The 21557-nt window shown below is 42.7% G+C and overlaps 1 protein-coding gene across 1 annotated transcript in view; it reads right to left on the bottom strand.

The window, feature by feature from the left end:
• The window catches only part of GUCY1A2 (guanylate cyclase 1 soluble subunit alpha 2), a 148860-nt gene extending 128951 nt beyond the window's left edge, over positions 1-19909 (bottom strand). Inside the window, exons 1-3 of the mRNA XM_048935281.1 lie at positions 19628-19909; positions 8792-8853; positions 5719-5840 (exon numbers count right to left, since the gene is read on the bottom strand). Of these exons, the coding sequence (XP_048791238.1) occupies positions 5719-5840; positions 8792-8853; positions 19628-19894 (451 nt within the window). The 5' untranslated portion in view covers positions 19895-19909. The remainder of the gene's footprint in view (positions 1-5718; positions 5841-8791; positions 8854-19627) is intronic.
• Positions 19910-21557: the final 1648 nt, after the last annotated feature.

Here is a 21557-nt window from a genome sequence, read left to right as displayed (position 1 = left end):
TTAAAAATAGTAGGAAAAGCAACATTTATTTCTCAATAAAAGAAAGAATTTTATGTGTACAGGCTAATGCTGAAGTGACCCTACTGGCTTCCTCCTTTGTCTGGGTTAAAGGAGGCTGAGGGGAGACCCTATTGCTCTCTTCCAGTATCTGTAAGGTGCTTACAGAGGGAGTGGGGCAGGTCTCTTCTCACTGGTGACAGGTGACAGGATGAGGGGAAATGGCCTCAAGTTGTGCCAGGGTAAGTTTAGGTTGGATATCAGAAAGGGTTGTGAAGCACTGGAATAGGCTGCCCAGGGAGGTGGTTGGGTCACCATCCCTGGATGGGTTTAAAAACCATTTGGATGTGGTGCTCAGGGACGTGATTTAGCAGAGGGTTGTTAGTGTAGTATGGTTAGGTTGTGGTTGGACTCGATGATCTTTAAGGTCTTTTCCAACCTGAGCTGTTCTATGATTCTATTCTATGATTCTAATACCAGTATCTAATTACTGTAAAAAGACTTTGATCTTACTTGATTATCGTAATGAATTTATATCATCCTGGAAACTCAGGCAGTATTTTTCTTATTATCATTTTACTGCCTTTATTCAAATGCAATAACATCATCTTATGCCGTTATGTATGACTCTGACACAACTGTAAAATTTGCACTATACTTTCCTTACTATACTTCCCTTGCATCATCCAGGGCCCCCATAACTTTCATTTCATAAAATAAAAAAGACAGTTATTGTTTAAAAGTATTCCTCATGCTTGTTCACCATAATACTTGTTTTATTGAATTTTTAATGGGGTATTTTTTTCCTTGTTAAAGGTGTTGAAGTTTTCCTCCAACAAATTCTGGTTAGAAATATTGTATTTAAAAAAATTGTAATTACTACACTCAGTGAGGACTCAATCAACTGTGCTCAGGCTACCCGTAAAGGATTCTGCACCAAATTACTGACACAGAAAGCTCAACTCAGCTATAAAGAAGAGGCAGCATTCTTTTTCTGTTCCTTCATATAGTACTTTCAGTAGCAGCTGTGGGCAAAAGCAAACTGCCTGAAGCATGGCAATCACTGTGTTCCGTCCATCGCATCTTGGAAACCTCACTACTTCTATTTGCACAGAGTTTATCAGAGAACTGCAATTAGTAAATTGATGTTTCCTAAGAAGAAGGCAGATACAGTTTGCTTTGTGTTAACTCTAGAGATCAAACAGCGGTAAAAACAGTTTTAAATTTGCTTTTGCATTAAACCTATGTCTTTGAATTTACATAGAGAGGAGAACTTCATTTCTCGGAAAGAATACAACTGTAATGAAATCTAAAAACATTTCCCATGAAATGCAAAATCATCTATCATAGTTCCCCACATGTATAAAAGGCTCAATTCTGATGATTAAATATATAAATCTAATGTTATAAACACAAAAATTTAATCCCACTTGAACCTTCATTAGGCATCCAAGACATCTGCAAAAGGACAAATATATAGTTAAATCTGCCAGAATAGAGGCTTATGCAAGGCCTATATGTTTCTGAAGGTTTAACATAGGCTAAACTAGATACTCCACAGCACCTAAAATAATGACAAACTCCTACAGTTAGTCAATGAATCATGCCCAAAATGTCTTCTACTTTATAAATAGACTTCTACAAGATGGTAATGTACATCATAACTTCAAGCTGCTCAATACTGCACTGATAGTACATCTGCTTTCCAACAATAAGTAGTTCTGGTTTGAGAACAGCAAAGTCTAAGGCCATTTGGTATCAGTATTTGTCCTTTTCTAATTTAGATGTATTCATCTCAGTTTTGAAGTCTCATTAACTACGTGGGTTTTGTTTAGATTACTTTTGTGTTGCCAGTGCAGTGCAATATCTGCTAAATAAAAGGAGCCTTATGTGTAAAGATTCGACCCCCCTGAGGATGGATGCAGTTCCAAGTATTACTAAAATCCATTAGTCTCTCCAGTCCTTTGGGCCATGTAACATTTCCTTTTACACCATTTGTAAACCAACAGCTTTAATTATAAATCAAGCAGTATATCCTAAATTAGTTGCATCCTAATGACTATCTGCAGTTGTTAGCTCAAAGGAAATGGAAAGTGAAACTAATTTATGTGCTTTAAATATACAAGCATTTACAATTTTCAGGCATCTGTTCAGCAGAGAGTGTGCCAAGCCTTTGTCCATCTTTTCCATTTACATCACTTGATCTAATCTCATCGTAGGCTGAGATCTGTCCTGATATCTTCTTTTTAATGTATTTCCTGTCTTCTCAAATGCAGTAGTTGTCAGCAACAATGTGCCACTATTGTTAAATAGTTACCAGAAAGATCTCAAGTTTATTCCTTTTTAACTAGAAAATATATTGAGATTTTCTTAGTTTCAGAAAAGAAACACAGACATTCCACTCTGACAAATGTACAAAGAACAAAAGACTTTTATGGAATTATGTGGGCTAAATGAAGCAACAGCCTGCCGGTTATATCTAGAAATGACATGATTTGCTCAGTATAAAGAAGCCTAGAGCTCATATCTTCTTTGGTAGTGACAAGCAAATTTCACCAAGGGAAAGAGCTCCCTGAATTCCCACACCAACAATGAATTCCACCTCCTCCTCAGCATCTCAGGGAGGCTGAATCTAGGTATGCAGTTTATCTTCCTGATGGTACAGGGCTATAATGTGGAATCCCACATATTATATCGCCAGAAGATCCAAGAATTCTTGTCTCCTTGTCGTATCATCCTTCACATGGAAGATGCCCATAAAGTTATTCACTTAGCAATGACAGAGACTCAAAATCCTCACACCACTAACAGAAGCAAGATCAAGATGGTGAGCTTTATTACTAATCTGTAAGAGTAAAATATCTGACAGGAAAACTTTGTACAATGAATTTAAGTCCACCTGTGGAGCTAACTTAGCTGCCATTGATGTAAGCTGTGCATTCTTTAAGGAAAAAAGGTTTGTGCTTTAAGGTTTTAGAAGCCAATTTTTTAGAACAGATTAAAAAAAAATTATGTTGCACAAATTAATTAATTGAATAAAAGTTGGAAGGAAATGCAGTAGAAATCCACATAATATGCTTGATGATACAAATCTTGTCATTACTCCTGAAATAACTTCAGTTTAACAGCAAAAATCTGCTCTGAACAGAGTCTACCTAGTCAGATAAAGGTATTATCTGGGTCAACAGGATAAAACATACCAACATTTATTCATTGAAATATTTTATTTCAAAATGCTCTCTTTGAGGCTGGGATTTTTATTTTGCCCAGTTTCCAACCTACTGTTACTTATTTTTCCTTTGTATAATATGCTTATGAAGGACACTGTAAAAAGTATGCATGCACACTTAAAACAACCAGAGCCCATCATAAGCTGTTGGTACTATTATAAAAAGAACACTGAGTTAAATTAAATATTCCAGTCATAGAAGCTGTCACCAGAAGGGAAACTGTACCACTGGTCTGGTATCAAACATGGTTCACAGCATTTGAGCATGATGGACGTGGCTCCATTAATTACTGCAGATTAAAGCAGGAATACCTCTATTGATGTCTAGACTTGTAGCAGGAATAACTTACCAAGAAGATGAGAAGAACCAGGCCCTTCCACTGCAGGAAAGTGGTATTGTACTTCTATCATGACTTGACAGGTGGAAAATTCCAGTGTTCATACATGATGAATTGCATGCATTGAGCTGGGAGTGCAGCATGCAGCCAGTACTGTGCTGTGAGCAGTGTGAGCACCAGGACCATGGTGCAAAACGTGCTCACAGTCTTCTAGGCTTACTAATGATCTCAGCATTCACTGGATGAATAAGGAATGCCAAATGACTCTTTTAGAGGCAGTTACAGGGTCAGGAGAGGTGATTTGTGTTGGCATTATCTAATGTAAGAGATCAGGAGGTTGCTGCCAAGCATCTGTAAGAATACACTTCCCTGCAGCCCTAGACAGTGAATCCTTGCTACCACTCTTATAAATAACTTGAATGCTAGATTTGGTTCAGCAGTTTCTCTAGCCTCCACCACAGTTAGATTCATTCTCGTTCTTCTGTCAGCAATGCCAATTGCTCCACATACCCATCTCAGTAGTAATGTACTTCTTGTACAGAAAATTCTCTCGCTAACCCCTATTCAACCAGAAAAATAACTGTATGTGAGAATTAATTACGCAGCCTCCAAAGGAACTAACAGTTACAATAAAAAACTGGTTTTATTGCTCATTGTTAGTGCTTTGCTCAGATGGAATTTTTTTATTTTTTTTTTACTATGAACTCAGATTTTATCTTTCAAAGAAGTGCTTTTCTAAGAGTCAATCCCTGCAAATTTATTTCCAACAAAACCCATTTTACTTATTCCCAAAGACAGTGACATCCAGATGCTGCTTATAAACTGGGATCCCAATGAGCTGCTCTGCCCCCAACACAGACTGTGAGGATACCACCGAAAAAACAGCTACCCATCACCACTCAGCCATGCTAACAGATCAGAACTGACATATTGATTTAAAAGCACTCTGAAGCCAAAAGTATTTGTAACTATTTTTGGAATACATATATTGTTTCATGGTGAACCGAGTACTGAAAATCTAATTTGTCAGGGGGTTATTAACACTATTAATATGTACGTGTTATTACATAAAATCATTACTTTGTTTTTGTCCTGCCTTACAATTCACAGCATTTATTTCTGAGAGTTAGTAATCAATCATTTAAAGATGCAAACAAAATATGCTGTAATTAATCCTGGACATATTTACAATTTAGTGTGTTCTCTTAGTGGCCCAAACATGGAAGGTGCCAAGCACAGCCTCTTCCCACAGCTTTGAACAGCAGCTAAAGGCACTCAGAACCTCCCTGAAGGTGCTTATCATCTTGCAAAATAAGGCACTTGACAAAGGAAAAAACACTTTGATCACTGAAAAAACATTCATCTCTAAACAAGAACACAAAAGCTGTTTCACAGAATGCACCACATCTGTTTAACTGTTTGAGATAGAAAACACTGACACACAAATCAGATAGCCTCAGGAAGGAATTTCTTGTCAGGAGGATACAGTGGTCCACACTGCAACATGGGTAGACTATGACCTTACATTATTCTCCTGACACAAAAAGTACATCACGTCTTTAATTAACTTATTAGATGATCTTAAAGAATCACAGAATTACAGAATCACAAGGTTGGAAACATCCTGCAAGATCATCTAGTCCAAAAGGCCCCTTCTTAGCCAAACCATTCCCTGATTCTATGATTCTGTGAATTATCATCTAAGGTCAGACTTCACTCCTATGTCTCCTGTTGAAGAAAGAATTCTAGCTGCATAATGCCATAAAAAGTCTTCAGATTTATCCTGTATATTACTGTATATTAGGTCAAAGACGACTTCCAGTGAACCAAAATTACATCTTTTGCACCTTCCACCCTAATTTCAGCAGCTTACTGAAGGCTCCAAAGGAAAAGCAAGGAAATTTTGAACGTTAGAAGAAGTATAACCTAAGGTTTAAAGCTTGATCTGTCTGTAAAGTTTCCTGACTGCAAAGTCATTTTAGATTGCCTTAAAGGCATAAAATATGTGTAAAAAAGGGCATGATATATCAGCTACTTATGTAGCTGCTTCCTGAATTTTCTTTGTTGGAACAATGCCTTGGTTCTTTGTTGGTGATAAGATGGTCAATAAACTTTTCAAATGAAGTAAACAAATTCCCTTAAAAAAATGCATACCAAGTACATTGGCTGTACACTGGAGAATTCCTGAGACATCTTCCGTTTCTTCGTTGCCAGAGCAGTCTGTGTAGGTGCATCTGTTTGATATATTGTGAAAGTTCTTCTCTGCATCCCTGTACCTGGAGTAAAAGAGTAAAAAATATATATCATCTCTTTATACAAATGTAAGATAAATAACTTTCAGAAATGGTAATAAATGATGTGGCTAACCCCCCCATCTCTTCCCTCTTCCTATCAATCCCTTTCATACATATTCTCACACAGATGACACTGGATTAATAGCATGTGGTATTATACTAGAATCTGGAATATTATCTCCAGTGAGAATAAATACATGAGAAAGAAGGTGTTTCCAAAGGGTTCAGGCATGAGGGAAGGGTATCAGGCATATCTGTCACGTCACCCCTGCTGTGATGCTCTAACAAAGTTGTACAGCAAACTCCAAGCAAGATGTTTATGAGACAATGGAGAATAACTAATAAGAAGAATAAATCTTCCATGTCACATTACATTAGCATTGCAAGAATAAAACCTAGCTTTCTCAGTGGATTATCTTCTGAAGAAACAAAATTTGTGTTAAAGCCTGCTAGAGAGAAATTAAAAAGAATCCCACCACTGCTGAAATGTACAGAGCTGTGCTCAGGCCAACAGGAAAGAAGTGACATCTAAATTATTCTGTTTGATTTAGCTTTGCCGCATTGTTTTTCCTTAATTCAATGGAAACAGAACAGAAGCTCATACTACGTTTAAAACAAAGCTTTATGCAGGTGATTATGAGGACAGAGGAGCCAATGCAAGTGAAGAAAATATTACAGCAGAGTGACAATGCTCTTGGCAAAATATGCAATTGATTTAGCTCAGTGCTCAGAGAAAAGATTTTTTAAATGAGTATTTTATTAACAGTTTTGCTGTGCTTTCACACTTTGTTTATACTTCATAAATCATGAACAGCACTAAGGACTGGACTTCTCACCTGATCATGTCCTGAAAAGCCCAGAACCTGATTTGCCAGCACCTGTGGAAAAGGCTATGATGGATTCAGAGCTGCCCATCAGGTTACTCCAACAACAAACTGGTCTTCCATGTGGAGCAAAGCAAAGGCTGATAGTACACTCTACAGTGACATTCACAGAGGCCCCTGGTGACACCAGGCCATGCCAAAGGACAGCAGCCCTTATTCTGCTTCAGCAGCAGGCCATGTCCTGTCCCAGTGCCTGAGCTCAAAGTCACAGCCCAAAGCCACAACCAAGCAGGAGATGAGGCCTCTGCAGGCTGCACCACAGGCTTCTTGGAATGGCACCACGGCCATTCCTCACCTCTGCTCTTGAGGAGGACAAGGGATTTAATAAACATTTATGGTGTATGGGCGTCATTACAAAGGTGCTGGCTGTGGGGCTACACGGGCCTCTGTGAGGAAAGGCTGCCCCATACTGAGCATGGCTGGAGCCCAGCAGCCATGTTGATGGTGCCTCTGGGAAAGCATGTTTAATAAAGGGCAAAAAAACACCTGGTGATGTGAGGAATGAGACAAAAGAGTGTGAGAAACAACTGCATCAGCAGCAGGGGCAGCCAAGGAGGATGGGTAGGAGGTACCCCGGGCACTGATCAGCTATTCCCCTGTGGCTGGTGGAGGACTCCGCTTTGGAGCAGGGGGATACGCCAAGGAGTGTTCATGTTGGAGCAGAGCAACGGTGTTTATGACTGACCTCAGCCCCCCCTGCCAATGCCCTCCATGGCTCAGAGGGAGAAAGGAAAGGAGGCAGGGATAAAGGAGTGAGGTTGAGCCTGGCAGAGGGCGGCCCACCACAGTGCATATAAGGACAGCACAAATATAAGACATTTTCTACAGACAGATTCTACTTTCACTGTGATTTATTTAAACCTATGCAAGTGTTCAAAAACTTGAGTCAAAGTGTATTGTAAATCACAGGAATTACAGGTTTCCAGAGTGTCCTGTTCTTAAACTCTGTCCACTGAAATAAGAATAGCTAAACAACATGTGGCCATAAATTATAGGCAGCATTGTTTTTGCACATATGCTTCTCACAAGGCTCTGTCTCACCCACTGAATCTCTTGACATGAGGCTTCACACAATTTTTTTCACAACTGAAAATATTAGCAGCCAGAAGGTTTCTCCCTTTCTTTGTCCCATAGTGGACATCATAATTACCTGACAAGACTGGCTGCCTTCTCTTGCCCTCAGGTGCTATCCAGGCATGCTAACATTGCAAGTCACCTACCAAGCTAGGGCTCCCTTTGAATTTTAACCAAACGCTGAGAAACAGGCAAAGGAAATTTCCTCCAGTGCACTGAGCTTCAAAACAATGTCATAAATCCTAACAAGACCCTAAATGCAGCATGAAAAAAACTTCCCTTACATCTTCGTAATTGAATTCAGAGGACAGCATTCCTCATTTGTCACATGGCACTGCCATTTAATGGCTACAGACATGCATCCATTGTATTCTGTTAGAAATGTGAGCTGTCTGCAAAAACCAAAATACTTGTGTGGGTAAAGGAAAGGTTGTAAGGAGATTATTTTGATCAATGAAAGAACGTCTCAGGTTTCTATGATGACTGTTGCTATCACTATATTTAAATCCTCAGTTATCTCTTAATTTTCTTAATAAACTCTTTGGAGGAGATTTTTGCCCTGCCGTGCTTCCACCCACACACAAAAAAACAAGTATATAACCATACACATATGCACCAAAAAATTATGTAAATTTTGCAAGACTGGGGCCTCAGCTCACAGAACAAATAATTTTTCCAGAAATCACATCTGGCTCTATGAGAAGCAAACTGGAGTAGGTGCTACACTTTTATAAAAAGATTCCCTATTCTCCTCAGACAAGAGATGTCACTGTTAATGAAGTAGTCGTGGTGTGATGGGATTGCACAGAAAAAGGACTGGGCAGCAGTTTATCCCTAATATCCATTGTATGTGCTGCTACTCCAGAGCTTCCCTAGCAGTTTGTAAGGAAAATTAAAGTCAGCCCAGGCTGTGACTTTGAAAGCATAAAGGAAAGCACATCCATGCATCTTTCACTACCTCAAATTAAGACTTACCCAATAACTTGATGCTCAAAATACTGCAGTGTCCTTTGAAGAGTTTGCCGAATAGTCTGAGGCTATGGAAGAATAAAAAAAAAAACACAAAAACATAAGATTAGGGAAGTGTGGCACAGTCTAATCAACATATCTTCCAACACACTATTTAATTCTCCAGCTTTACTCCTCCTCGTCATCAACCTGCCAGGTGCCCATCATAGCAACAGAAATATTATTCATTCCTAGTATCTTAGTTCTTCATTAAGTAAGAATTAATTTAAAAATGAGATGCAAAATTTATGTTGCTTACAAAACTATTTGTCCATAACAAAGTAACCACTTCACTATTAGCTCTCACTAATTACCACATGCCAATTATTTCATTACTTTAAAATAACTAATTTTAAATAGCCCACAAGTAAATGCTATAATTTTCTGATAAACATATCTCCAGGAAAAGGCATAGGGTCTTGAAACTTTCTATGCTCCCTAGAGCATTTTACATTAAAGAATGTTATAAAGACGTAACTTATTTTGGCTTTCCTAGCAAGCCATAATTCTTCCATCATCTTTTAAATCATCCAAATGCTCAAGTTCACCAAAAGAAAATCATGACATGCTTCAAGCATTTTGATGTCGTTTTTATTTTAGTAGGTGTTCACCAAACAAACAACATATGTGCATGACTGTGTTTATTTTCATTATTAATACTACTATAGTGTTGACCAAACAAAACACTTCTACTACTGGTACTGCTGCTGTTCCTATTATTTTGAAATAATGCCTGAGAAATCATTGGGTAAATCAAGAAAATATAAAATCCATGTCAATCTCTTTAGAATTTTCCAAGTAATTTATGACAAAATATCACTCTTCCAAAATTACCAGCATGTACTAAATCTGAAGTCTTTCACCTGTACATTTTGTCTGGCGACAAGCAGACAAAGGTACCCAATTTGAATTTAAGTATCCTTTAAATGTCCTTCTTTCTATACCAAAGGCACAGGAATATTTTGGTAAGACTCAGCGGCAGCATCAGACACTCAAATTTTAGAAATATTTAGTATTTCTTCACCTTTTAGAAATGACATGTAATTGTTTTAGAAAGTAACAGCCAAACAGCCCGATGACTTTAGCCATTTTGTTCTTGAAAAAACACCACTGAGATTTCATTCAAACCACCGTCATCTTTGAAAGTCTCAGATTTTGCCAACTTCTGCACAGATTCAGCTGTTCAAGACCTGACCTTTCTTCCCACCAGTTGCCTGTGAGTTGGCAGAAGGAGGTACCAGAAAAAGCATTAATGAAAAAGATCATACAAGGTTTGTGCAAGTGTAAAAACTTCTTTTTAATGTCAAATTGTAGGAGTTTGTCTGTCCATTGGGATTCAAATGTGTAGAAATGTGTACACTTACAAAAATAAGCTGAAATAGATGCAAACCTTGAGTTTTTTTTATATATTAGTGTCAGATAAATCCTTCTCCATTCTGCAAGAGCTGTTTCCTGTGATAAAAAATACTTTTCACTGTTCCCCAGCCTTCATTTCAGAGAATGAAACCCCTTCCCAAACAAGCATAATTTAAAGCCCTTCTCACAAGGTTACAAAGCCTGTTGTCAAGGCATCCTCACACCACTTTGCCAGATGAATCCATTCTTCCTCAGCAGTCCCTGCTCCACAGGGACCAAAGCCCTTCCAGCAATACCAGCCACAGAGGCTGCCTCACAAGATGTATCGACTCCAACCTAAGTCTTTCCCTCTCATCAGCAGGATCAAACGCACCCCGGCTGGGCCCCACAACTTTTGCCCTTGACCTCAAAGACAAGTAGACGCTTGTGATATTCTCAAGGGCTCCCCTGGCTGTATCATTAATGCCCACATGCATGAGCAGCAGAGTTCAGCGTCCCAACGTCAGATGAGTCTTGGCAGCCTGCATGCAATACCGTGTCTAAGCTCCTGGCAAGCAGCATGCCTACTGAGGCAGCAAGATAGCTTGACAGATAAATTTCTCCTCAGGAGACAGTTTCTGATAACTACTACCCTCCTTTCCTTGGAGCCTTTAACAGTGGAGGCTCAGTTGGCTCTGATGCCTCGCCACAAGGTGGGTCACCTCTCCCACCTCTCCCCAGAGTACTATCCCTGCTCTGTAACTGCTGAACTGTAGTTCAGGGTTTTCTGGTTTGTTGTCAGGAGTAACACAACACCAGCCTCCCCCACATCAAGAGTTTCCACCCTTGCCCCTTGATATTGTCTCTAGTTGTCTGTCCTTCATGGTAACACAGGGCTCAGGTTCTTGGCTCTGCAAGGTCTCTGAAGAATTGCTCATCCTCCATGACAGCTATACCTGCTCACCATCTCCTGCACATCCTCTACCTTGCAACTCAACACTGAAAGCAGAGCAGGCCACTATTGCACAGTAGCAGGCAGTGATTCTGGCCATGGCACCTCATCATGGCAGCAACTGTGACTCAGCCAGACACCTCTGTTTGTGGTGCCCAGCCTACAGGATGCACTTGGAGAGAAATCTGCCCCTCTCACTAGATTTCGCTCTGCTCTTATGCAAAACTGAATCAAGACCCCTAAGCTAGATTAATAATACCCTCAGGGGTGTTTTCAAGACTAACTGGGGAAAATCTTTATGAACGTATTTGTCTAAATGATGATTCAAGGGTTTTGTTGTTGTTGTTTAATTCAGACAACTTACTTTGAAAAGGAATTCTAGTTTAAACATGCATCATCTGAAAAAAAAGATTAGATTAATTTAATTGCATCTATTTTATAAATGTCTCTCCTCGGGCAATCAAATATAAACTCTCCAATCTCTCCTCAGAAGACAAAGGCCTTAACCTCTTCCCTGACCATTTCCTTTTACCTCTGAGATGTCTCTCATTTAATTGCAACACTTTTGGAAAGAAATGGTAGGACTCATTTGCCTAACTGTATGTGCCCGAAGTGATACACTTGTTTGTACAGTTGGCTACTAATAGAAGTCTAAGGACTCAGTCTTCAGAAACATCTGTGTCATTTGCCTAGAGAGGATGTTGACCAATTGCTTTAGACTTGCACATCTTGTTGATGTTCAGGTGTGCACAGACAAACCCCACCAGGTGGTAATAGTACTAAACAGAGTATCCTAGATGACACTGCTTACCTTTACAAAAATGCAATTTTGTATTCTCCATCTTATGATGACCAGCAAGTACTAGAGGAGAAAGGGACTGTAGGAAATGGGCATGTCCCAGCCAAATGAGCAGCTAGAAACCAAAAAAGCAGCTAGACACAGCTTCTCCTTAATCCTAACAAAGCTTCAGAGACTTTTCCTGGTAAAAGCTAAGTGCCTCCTACTGTGCTTCAGAAGTACCTCAACAGTCCTGCTCTTAAAAACTTGAGTGCTAAAATTTTTAAACACGAAAGCTGAAGCTCTGAAAAGCATAATAATCTCAGCTAGAAACCACTTCACTTCTATCTGAATTTCTTCAAGGAACTCCGTCAGGTCAAGGGGCTCCTTCAGACTCCTTGTCTTAGGGAGCTGTGTGTTCCTCCTGGAGGCACGGCACTTTGCACACAGGAGGGGTGAGCTACTGTGACCTCAGCCAAATCAGAACTTCCATGCTGCTTGCTTTAAGTGTTTTAAATTTGTAGTCTTCAATCACTAACTCAGCAGATGTGTAAGGTTTTAATTGAGGGTTTCACTGCTGAACTGTCATAAATGAAAAACACTTATTTTTCTGTATTTCAAAAACAATTCTAGCGAAGTTTCTGTGGTTAGGTGATTACAGGTCTCTAAGCACACTTGTACCTGGACAACATGGAAGGAAATTAATGGAAAAATAGTTTCATTGCTGTTGATTTTTTTCTTTAATATTTAACTTGTGATCATGAAAGTGGTTGAAATCTGTTCTTTCCCTGTCCTTCTGGTCAGAATAATATTGATGTTAAAGAGGCAGTAATCAAAGAAACAAGGCTCCAGCTGAGGACAAACATTTATCAACATTTCCCAAATGCCAGGCTTGTGAAGATAAGTACTGAAATTGCTGCAACTAGGAAAAACAGAACTAAGAAAGGAAAGGAAGGCTCCTTTGGCATCTGACAATTTTCTGATGATGCAGAAAGGATGAATGCTCCCTGGCAGGACCTGGATCCCTCTCTATCCCCTTCCTAATAGGATGGAATGAAAGGGCATAGACCAAAATCAGAAACAGAGATGCAGAGCCCCAGCACAATGAACCATTTGAAAATTCAAAAAAAAACATCTTTAGTGGTGCTTACGATAATTTGGAAAAAAAATACTTGTTTTACTCTCTAGCTTCTTAACCTTTAGGATGCACTCAGTTTTCTTCTCTGTAACCATGAAAATCATCTTTCTGCAACCAGAATTTTGTGTTTTATGTAAGAGCGCCAACTGCCTGCAGATCACAACAAGCACCCGATTTGCTATCAAGAGGAGATGCAGACCCCCCAGGAGGGCAGTGTGTGGAGATCCAGAGTGGGATGGCTGACAGCTGGATGCAAAGTGAGCTGCCTGACAGCAGCACACCATCACCCAGACGTGAGGAGGAGAAGGTGCTGCACCAGGGCTCTGTATTACTAAGCATCTAAAGCTGAGAGCATTCTGCTCCTCAGTTCATACAAGCTGGGGTATTCTTCAAAACAAATATTTGTTCACATCAGAGGAAACAATTTAATAAATTACACTCAGACCAAGCATTTTACTCCATATTATACCACGGCAATAACAGTGCAAACACTCTGAAAAAATAAAACAGTGCTAACTAATAATTAGAAATTATAATTCCTGTATCCCCAGCTGCCTTTCAACTAGAAGCATTGCAGACATTATGGATGGAAATTGCCTATTAGATCATCCAGTCTAACTCCTTGACAGTGAAGGATAAATATCTCAGGGTGCTATCCATTACAATAGCGCCTGGGATCATTTTGTTCATCTGTTGAATTTCAGCCATGTCTCAGATGGATAGAAGATCTGTTCCGTGCTGCAGGAAGAAGACATTCAGTACGTGAGGACATGACAGATAATCTACCTCTCATGCTACCTGTTCACCTTTGAAAGCAACTCATACCTACTTCATAAAATCGTTGGTGCTACACTAGGTGGGAAATGAGAAGCTTTACGTGTCAGTGCTCCTCAAGGAATTTCTTCTGCTAGGATAGGACAAGCCCAGTGTTCTCAGCATCACTGGGCCTGATTTTATACACCAAGCTGCAAACATGCTTTGAGCCCTGTAATTGAAACACAGATTATTTTGTCTTCATTATGAAACTTAGAGTTTGCAAGCAGACATATCTGGAAAGAACTTGGATATGAGACAGACCTATAGCATAACATTAGCACAAGAAAGAAAAAAAAAAAGGGAAGGGAAGGGAAGGGAAGGGAAGGGAAGGGAAGGGAAGGGAAGGGAAGGGAAGGGAAGGGAAGGGAAGGGAAGGGAAGGGAAGGGAAGGGAAGGGAAGGGAAGGGAAGGGAAGGGAAGGGAAGGGAAGGGAAGGGAAGGGAAGGGAAGGGAAGGGAAGGGAAGGGAAGGGAAGGGAAGGGAAGGGAAGGGAAGGGAAGGGAAGGGAAGGGAAGGGAAGGGAAGGGAAGGGAAGGGAAGGGAAGGGAAGGGAAGGGAAGGGAAGGGAAGGGAAGGGAAGGGAAGGGAAGGGAAGGGAAGAGAAGGGAAGAAAAGGGAAGAAAAGGGAAGAAAAGAGAAGAAAAGAGAAGAAAAGAGAAGAGAAGAGAAGAGAAGAGAAGAGAAGAGAAGAGAAGAGAAGAGAAGAGAAGAGAAGAGAAGAGAAGAGAAGAGAAGAGAAGAGAAGAGAAGAGAAGAGAAGAGAAGAGAAGAGAAGAAAAGAGAAGAAAAGAGAAGAAAAGAGAAGAAAAGAAAAGAAAAGAAAAGAAAAGAGAAGAAAAGAAAAGAAAAGAAAAGAAAAGAAAAGAAAAGAAAAGAAAAGAAAAGAAAAGAAAAGAAAAGAAAAGAAAAGAAAAGAAAAGAAAAGAAAAGAAAAGAAAAGAAAAGAAAAGAAAAGAAAAGAAAAGAAAAGAAAAGAAAAGAAAAGAAAAGAAAAGAAAAGAAAAGAAAAGAAAAGAAAAGAAAAGAAAAGAAAAGAAAAGAAAAGAAAAAAGGGCTTATCTGCTGACTTTCCAAGTTTCACCAGGGCTACATTGAACTGCTGTAAAGTGGTGCCTCTCTGCTGGAGCAGAATGTGAATGAAGGACATTCACTCTCAATTTTATGTAGCTGTGACTGCACACTGCAATTTAGGGTCATATATTGACGTGGTCTCTGCTTCCAGGCCACAGAGATGCCTGCAAAGTATGAATGTTTTCTAAGAAATGCTTTTTTCCAAGCACTGAAAAATTGAGGTTTCAGTCCAGGACTGCACAAATATTAAGAAAGCATCCATCACTGTGGTTGGGTCTGAGTACTGGATGTGAAATGCTCAAGTTCACCCCAAACAGAACTGAACTGAGGTCAGTAAAAGCTGAAGTCCTTCGGGCACAGCTAAATTGTTTTTTAAAATATTTCATTTGCCAAGGCTGAAATTCCCTTGCCCGAGATTCTTAGCTACAATTCAACAATTCGAAGTTTCAGCAGTGACACCATTAACAGCCCACACAATAACTTTAGGGGTAGTCTTCAGGTTCTTTTTTTTCTTTCCCATTGTCAGGAAGAAGGCTGTATTCAAAAAAGACAATTCTTAAATTCAAACTATTTGGCAGCAGCCAGTAGCAGCTTCCTCACAAGAAGTTTAATGTGTCTTCATTCAAGCCTTTAAAGGACAGTGGGAATAACTCTGCACGAAGATAGAAGTATACCAGAAGCGATTCCCACTTAATAATGTTTATAGTTCAAAAGATTTGTTGCATGGGCCATTCAGAAAATAAAATGGACCTGAAATGTAAGTCAGCCTAATGCTGTGTCATGCTGTAATTCTCTTTCCAGAAGGATCAGCACAATGCTTCGGGGTACACAGCCTCTTCTGAACGCGCGCCCAGGAACTCTCAGCTCCTTCAGGGTAATCTGTGCCCCTGAGATGGGAGCAGAGTATTTGAGTTTTCAAACCAGTGACAAATTATTCTTTTTTTTTTTTTTTTTTTTTTTTTTTTTTTTTTTTTTTTTTTTTTCTGGCTTTGATTCTATTTTCAGCCTGGGATTGGATACAAGTCAAGATGGAACTGGAGCAAATGTGAAAATTGCTGCAAGGAACTAGAGTTTAGTGAGAAAATAAATGGCATTTCTGAAGAATAAAACCACCAGTGCCAGGATATCATTCCCACATAGCAGAGCCCTTACAGGCAGAAAAATTGATGTTGGTAATTTACAGCTCATAGCATCATCAACTCTAGTTATAATCACTCAAAATTTATGTCATTGTGGGTGTAAAATTAATCCTTTTAAATAGAACACAACAGTAAAGCTAGAATTAAAAGAAAACTATCATTCAGTCTGCTTGTGACATGCATTTGGACATGTATTGTGCCATGTATTGCACCAAGCAGCTGTGTTTGGTCCCAGAAAACACCCCCTGCACACCCAGGTGCCAGGCATGGTCGCCCTGAGCCTTTGGGCTCCTCATCCCTCTGGCTGCAGCTCCCTGTGCACAACAGGTCGGTGGGATGCAGACTGCAGTGTGCATGGTGCAGCTGCGGCCAGAAGCTGCCCCTCTCCTTGCATTGGCTGCACCCTGCTCAGCAACGCCCATATAGGATGCATGGGGAGCTCTGCTCACCTGCCTCACCACCGCAAACTTTTCACCAAGTTGTGCAGCTGCTTTGGTAGAGAGAGAAGCCCGCCATCCTCTCATCTCTGCCTGTTAAAATGGAGAGGGTTTGGGGAAGCAATTTCAAATGGGTGGTGTCTTTCATTCAGCCATCCAAGTATGTCAGGAAATGTTTAAGAATCACCAGGAAGATAAAATCACCCTGTGGTGACTCAAGGTCAGACCCCCAATCCTCCAGCATAACAACTGCAGGAAAATCTCTGAAGACACACTTGAGACAGAAGTTGCAATAACACGTGTTGGAAGGTGCTGGAAGCTGTCCTCCCAGAGCAAGCAGGGGGGCTGGTTTACAATCTGCAATGTAGAGCTTCACTTGTTAACTTTTTCTCCCCATTGTTTTTCAAAAAGCAGTATTTGCGCAGTCACACCACAGCTACATTTGAGAGCAGCACCACAAGTGATATGCGATGCAATTTCCACTGGTTGTACAGCCGTACCCATGCTCACGAATGCACTGCACAGGAGATGCTTGTATGTTCATGCACGCTTTTGCACTACCACTTCTAAGGGCCAGCCTTCTTGCACAGCCCCCTGCTGCTCTGCTCCTTGCTACTGTGCAGCTCCTTCAGCCTGAAGGCTCCTTCCTGCGTCTCACATCAAGGCTCTGCACATCCCAGAGCAGCGCTTGGCAGCCCCTGCTCCTGTTGAATTGAAAGAACATCACCCCTGAGCTCTCTTTGCACACATCTCTGCAGCATCAGATGCACACAGAGCATTTTTATCAGTGGAGATAACAGAGAGAAATTTTGACTCAGCGTCTCAATCCCAACTGTTACCAAAGAAAAGAACAAAATTAAGAATCGGCATCAGGAACCTGTAGCACCCTTCAACTTTGCAAGCACTTGGATAGGAACGAATTGCTGCCACATTAAGGCTAAAATGCACATGCTGAGTTACTGTAGGCAAGATCTGTAGTATATATATTCACACACACTCATGCATACATTAGTGCTTCCTTACTTAACAGAGATCTTCATAGAATTACGGAATGAAGACATACCTACATCTGTGTAAAAGTATTAGAGATGTTCACTCAGAAATAAAAGTTGTAAATGCATCGTTACGATTTGCTTTTAAATTTTAAAAATAAGGGGAATTACTCTCATGTGACACTAATTGTACAGCCAGTGTCAGTTTTTAACTTCTAACTGAGGTTATTCTTGATTTAGATCAACGGATGTGAGAAAAAGATCAGATTCTGAGTGTCAGACAGATGGCAGCCGGACTTGTTGCAAGAACACATATATTCAGCATCACAGAAAAGCTTCTCAAAAAGATTTTAAAAAGGCACCAAAACAACAAAGCACCTGAAGAGCGATGTGTTGGAGTCAAGAACGAAAAGATGAGAAACAGATTCCTTTCTTGTACCAGGATGGCACCATTGTGACATTTCCAGTGTGAATGCCACTGCCTGATGCCAAAATGTGCAAGGTAGAATGAAGCAGTAGTTACAGTGCCAAGATAATAAAAGGAGTTTGGGAACATTCTGTATCATATGAATCACGTATTGAAATCAACATAAAGAAAGATTGATACAGCGGTAAAAACTGTTACAGTTTTCTGCTGAGGAAACCAATGGTAACCGTTTCTTGGGACATGGAGGTGAGGTGGGATGAAATTTTTGCATTCTGAGCTACAGTTTCCCCAGGAGCAGGAAGGAAGGAGGACTCACACTGACCGAAGTTTTCTCGTATCTCCATTCACAGAACCTGTGTATTTTTTCAAACAAATTCAACAATGAATGAAAGCTGTAAAGCTGTGGTTGTCTTATTGCTTCAGGAGGTAACAGCAGAAGGGAAAATGCAAACACTAAGGTTATCTAAAAATACTGCACTGAGCTACTTCAGAATACTTCCAATATTTCGGGTAACACATGCTCTAATTATACCCCTGCATCATTATCAAATTAAATAGCTTCATTTTTCGGTACTAACAAGGCAAGTCACCTGAGATACCATCTATTAATTTCAGCATGACAAGCCCAGGTTCCCAGTGGGGAGGTAACAAATCAATGGGAAAGAGGAGTCTTGGCTGGAAGCGGACGGCTGCCAGCTCGGTCATGCACCGCTAACTTCCCCCATTAGGCAGCCTGGCTGCTCGGATGCAGCCTGTTCTAGCAAGGAAACAGAAAAGAGGAATGAAAAGCAAAGCACACCGACAGCAGATGGTGATGAGACTCAGAATTCATCTCCAAAGCTAAGTAAGAAAAAGCCAAAAGGATACTGCAATGCCACCAAATTCAGCAGATGTGACTGCCGTGCAGATTAGGCTACTTGTTGCAGTCTACATTCTATACCTGAGCACGTTAAGGTATCTCAGCAAGCAGCAAGCGTTCCCTTACAGCTGGAACTTCCTGAGGAAAATATGGTGATGGTCACAGAGACAGTACTGTAACACAGTGCTGGAGAACGAGCTCCTCTTGCACACGCAGCCAGCGCAGCTCCGGAGCCGCTGACTGCAGTCACCCACAGCAGTGCCTGCACACCTCACACGTTCAGCACCAATTCTGTTCTTTGTGGCATACGCACTGCTTCGCTGCCTCTAAGCTACAGGTGCAGCTGGAGACAAAGCCATCAATCACAGACCACAAAGCACCCTCAGACTGCTCTCTCTACAATGCCAGCACATCGGAGAGGCACAGAGAAATCTGTTGCTGCAATATTTCTGAGCGGAACACAAAAACTTTCTTTTCACCTTGTTCAGAAAGGAAAAGCCCTACCAAAAAAACCTGCCAATGCAAGAAGTTCACATCTCCTCTGTGGTAAAGAACGAGCATACTAAGCATATACAGACGTGCATAACTTTTCCTACAGAATTTCTGCTAACATCAGCTGGCAATAAGCACTTTTGACATCAGATCCTAATGCCAAGAACTCTGCTGGAAGAGCGGAGCGGGGCAGCGTGTGCCTCCCACCGCGGCTGCCGAGCCCTGTGCCGCATCCCGCCGCCCGAGCGGGCCGGGCAGAGGCCGGGGAGCTCCGCACATCGCGCCGGGGCTCGGGCGCGGAGACGGCCCCGCGGAACAGCCGCCAGGAACAGCGCGTGAGGAGGCCGGGCGGACGCGGAGCACTCACCGCGGGGGCCGTCAGGCGGCGGATGCTCTCGCCCAGCGAGTCCAGGTTGACCCGCCGACGGCGCGGAGCGCGGCGAGCCCCGGCGCTGGCCGCGGCGACTGCGGCGGCGGCGGCGGCGAGGGGTGGCTCGGCGGGGCCGGGAGGGCTGCGGCTGCCGTTCCAGCACAGGCGGGACAGCGGGCACTCGCCCTCCTCCTCGGGGCTGGTCTCCGGACAGTCGGAGCCCAGCGAGCTGAAGGACTCGGAGGAGATCTTGCGGCGGGACATGGTGCCGCGGGCCGGCGGGACTCAGCGCAGCGGCGGGCAGCGCGGGGCCGCGGGGCCGCGAGGGCGGCCGCCTCGCATGGCCGCGGAGCCCCTAGGCGGGGGGCGGCGGCGGAGGCGCCCCGGGGCCGTTCTCGGCTCCGCGCTTCGCCGCGCCGCTCCGAGCCGCGGGTGCTCGCCGGGAGGCTTTAAAGCGGCGGCGGCGGCTGCCCTCCTCTGCCTCGGCCGCCCTCCCTCGCTCTCCCCTCCCCCGGCTCCCTCGCTGCTTCGCGGGAATCACGTGTTGTTTGGAGCCCTTTCCTCCTCCTCCTCCTCCTCCCGCCTCTCCCCTCCCCGCTCGCCGCCTCTCGCACGCCGCGGCCCGGCAGCATCCCCCCTCCCTGACCGCGCTGCTCCGCGCTCCCTCCCCGCGCTACGGGGATGTCCCCGCGGTACGGCGGTGTCCCCGCGCTACGAGGGTGTCCCCGCACCGCTCCGGCCGTGCCCGGCCCCGCCGCCTCCGGGCCCGCGGCGGTGCTGGACAGCTCCCTGAGCCCGGGCTGCCGGGAAGGGCGGCCCTGAGAGCCCGCCGCCGGAGAGCTTCACTGAACGGCACCGCTCAACCTCGGGGAAATGGATGGTGTTAAAAATAGGAGAATGCTAAAGGGCTGCCGTCAGTTTGCAGAGGAAAAAGTTCTTTTCGGGTCTGACGTTGTGGGTCACATCCAAGAAAAGGAACTGAACGCGTTCTCTGTGTTACAATACAGCTAAAGGAAAAAGGAGAGGAGTGCGGGAAACAAAGCAGAGGAGTTTGGATGTAGGATGACACCCATAAGGCTGTGTCAGGGCTCTCTTTTCCCAGCCCTCCCTGCCCACACAGCTGGGGTGAAGGAAGCGTGAGAGTACCATGGCAGCGTGGATAGACCCATGTACTGCAGAAAGACCAAAGGAAAGGTGCCCTCGGTGGTAGTGCTTCATCCAGCCATCAGGAAAGAAACTTGTCATTAATTCATCTTCTGTCAAACAAAGCTTTCTTTAAAAGCAATCCTTTTAGGATCGTTCTTCCCCTGCCTGCCTCCTGTGTTATAGTACACATTTTACCACCTCATCCACTGAAATATCTGAGTGCAGCCTTGATGAAAACCCACCTGAGAGATTGGGAAGACACCCACAGGCCTGGAGCAGCTTTGGGGGATGGCCCAAGGCAGTCCACACTGCACACCCACGTTTGGAAGGCCAGGCAGGCGGCTCTCAGAGAGGACAAGGCTTAAATCACAGATTTCACCAGGGCATTCCTTTCAGAGCCACCATCTCTCGGCTCACCAGGTTTCTGTTTCAGTTTTCTTATTTATCTAGAAATTTATAGAGGAAGAGAAACAATGGAGCTCCTTTTGTCGTGGCACAGTTCTTAAATCTCTGCAGCTTGAAGCCTGTGGCTTCAAAGGATGTATCAAAAAGCCAGGGTGGTCCGTGCTGCCTTCTGTTGTCTTATAATACACTTGGGATGCAGAATGACTTTCTTTTGCAGCCCTGGTAATTCCTTCAGCAGCACTAGGGCGGGAATCTGAGATGTCTTTGCTTGAAAGTTAATCCACACATGAGCCTCCTCTGTCTTTCCTCCTCTCTTGTGAATAACAATATACTTTAGTACATAGAGCACAGAGAGAAGTCAGGGGGCATGGTTTTA

The sequence above is a fragment of the Lagopus muta genome, chromosome 1, assembly GCF_023343835.1.
Source record: "Lagopus muta isolate bLagMut1 chromosome 1, bLagMut1 primary, whole genome shotgun sequence".
NCBI classification, from domain to species: domain Eukaryota; kingdom Metazoa; phylum Chordata; class Aves; order Galliformes; family Phasianidae; genus Lagopus; species Lagopus muta.
This window is presented reverse-complemented; position numbering and strand designations above follow the sequence as displayed.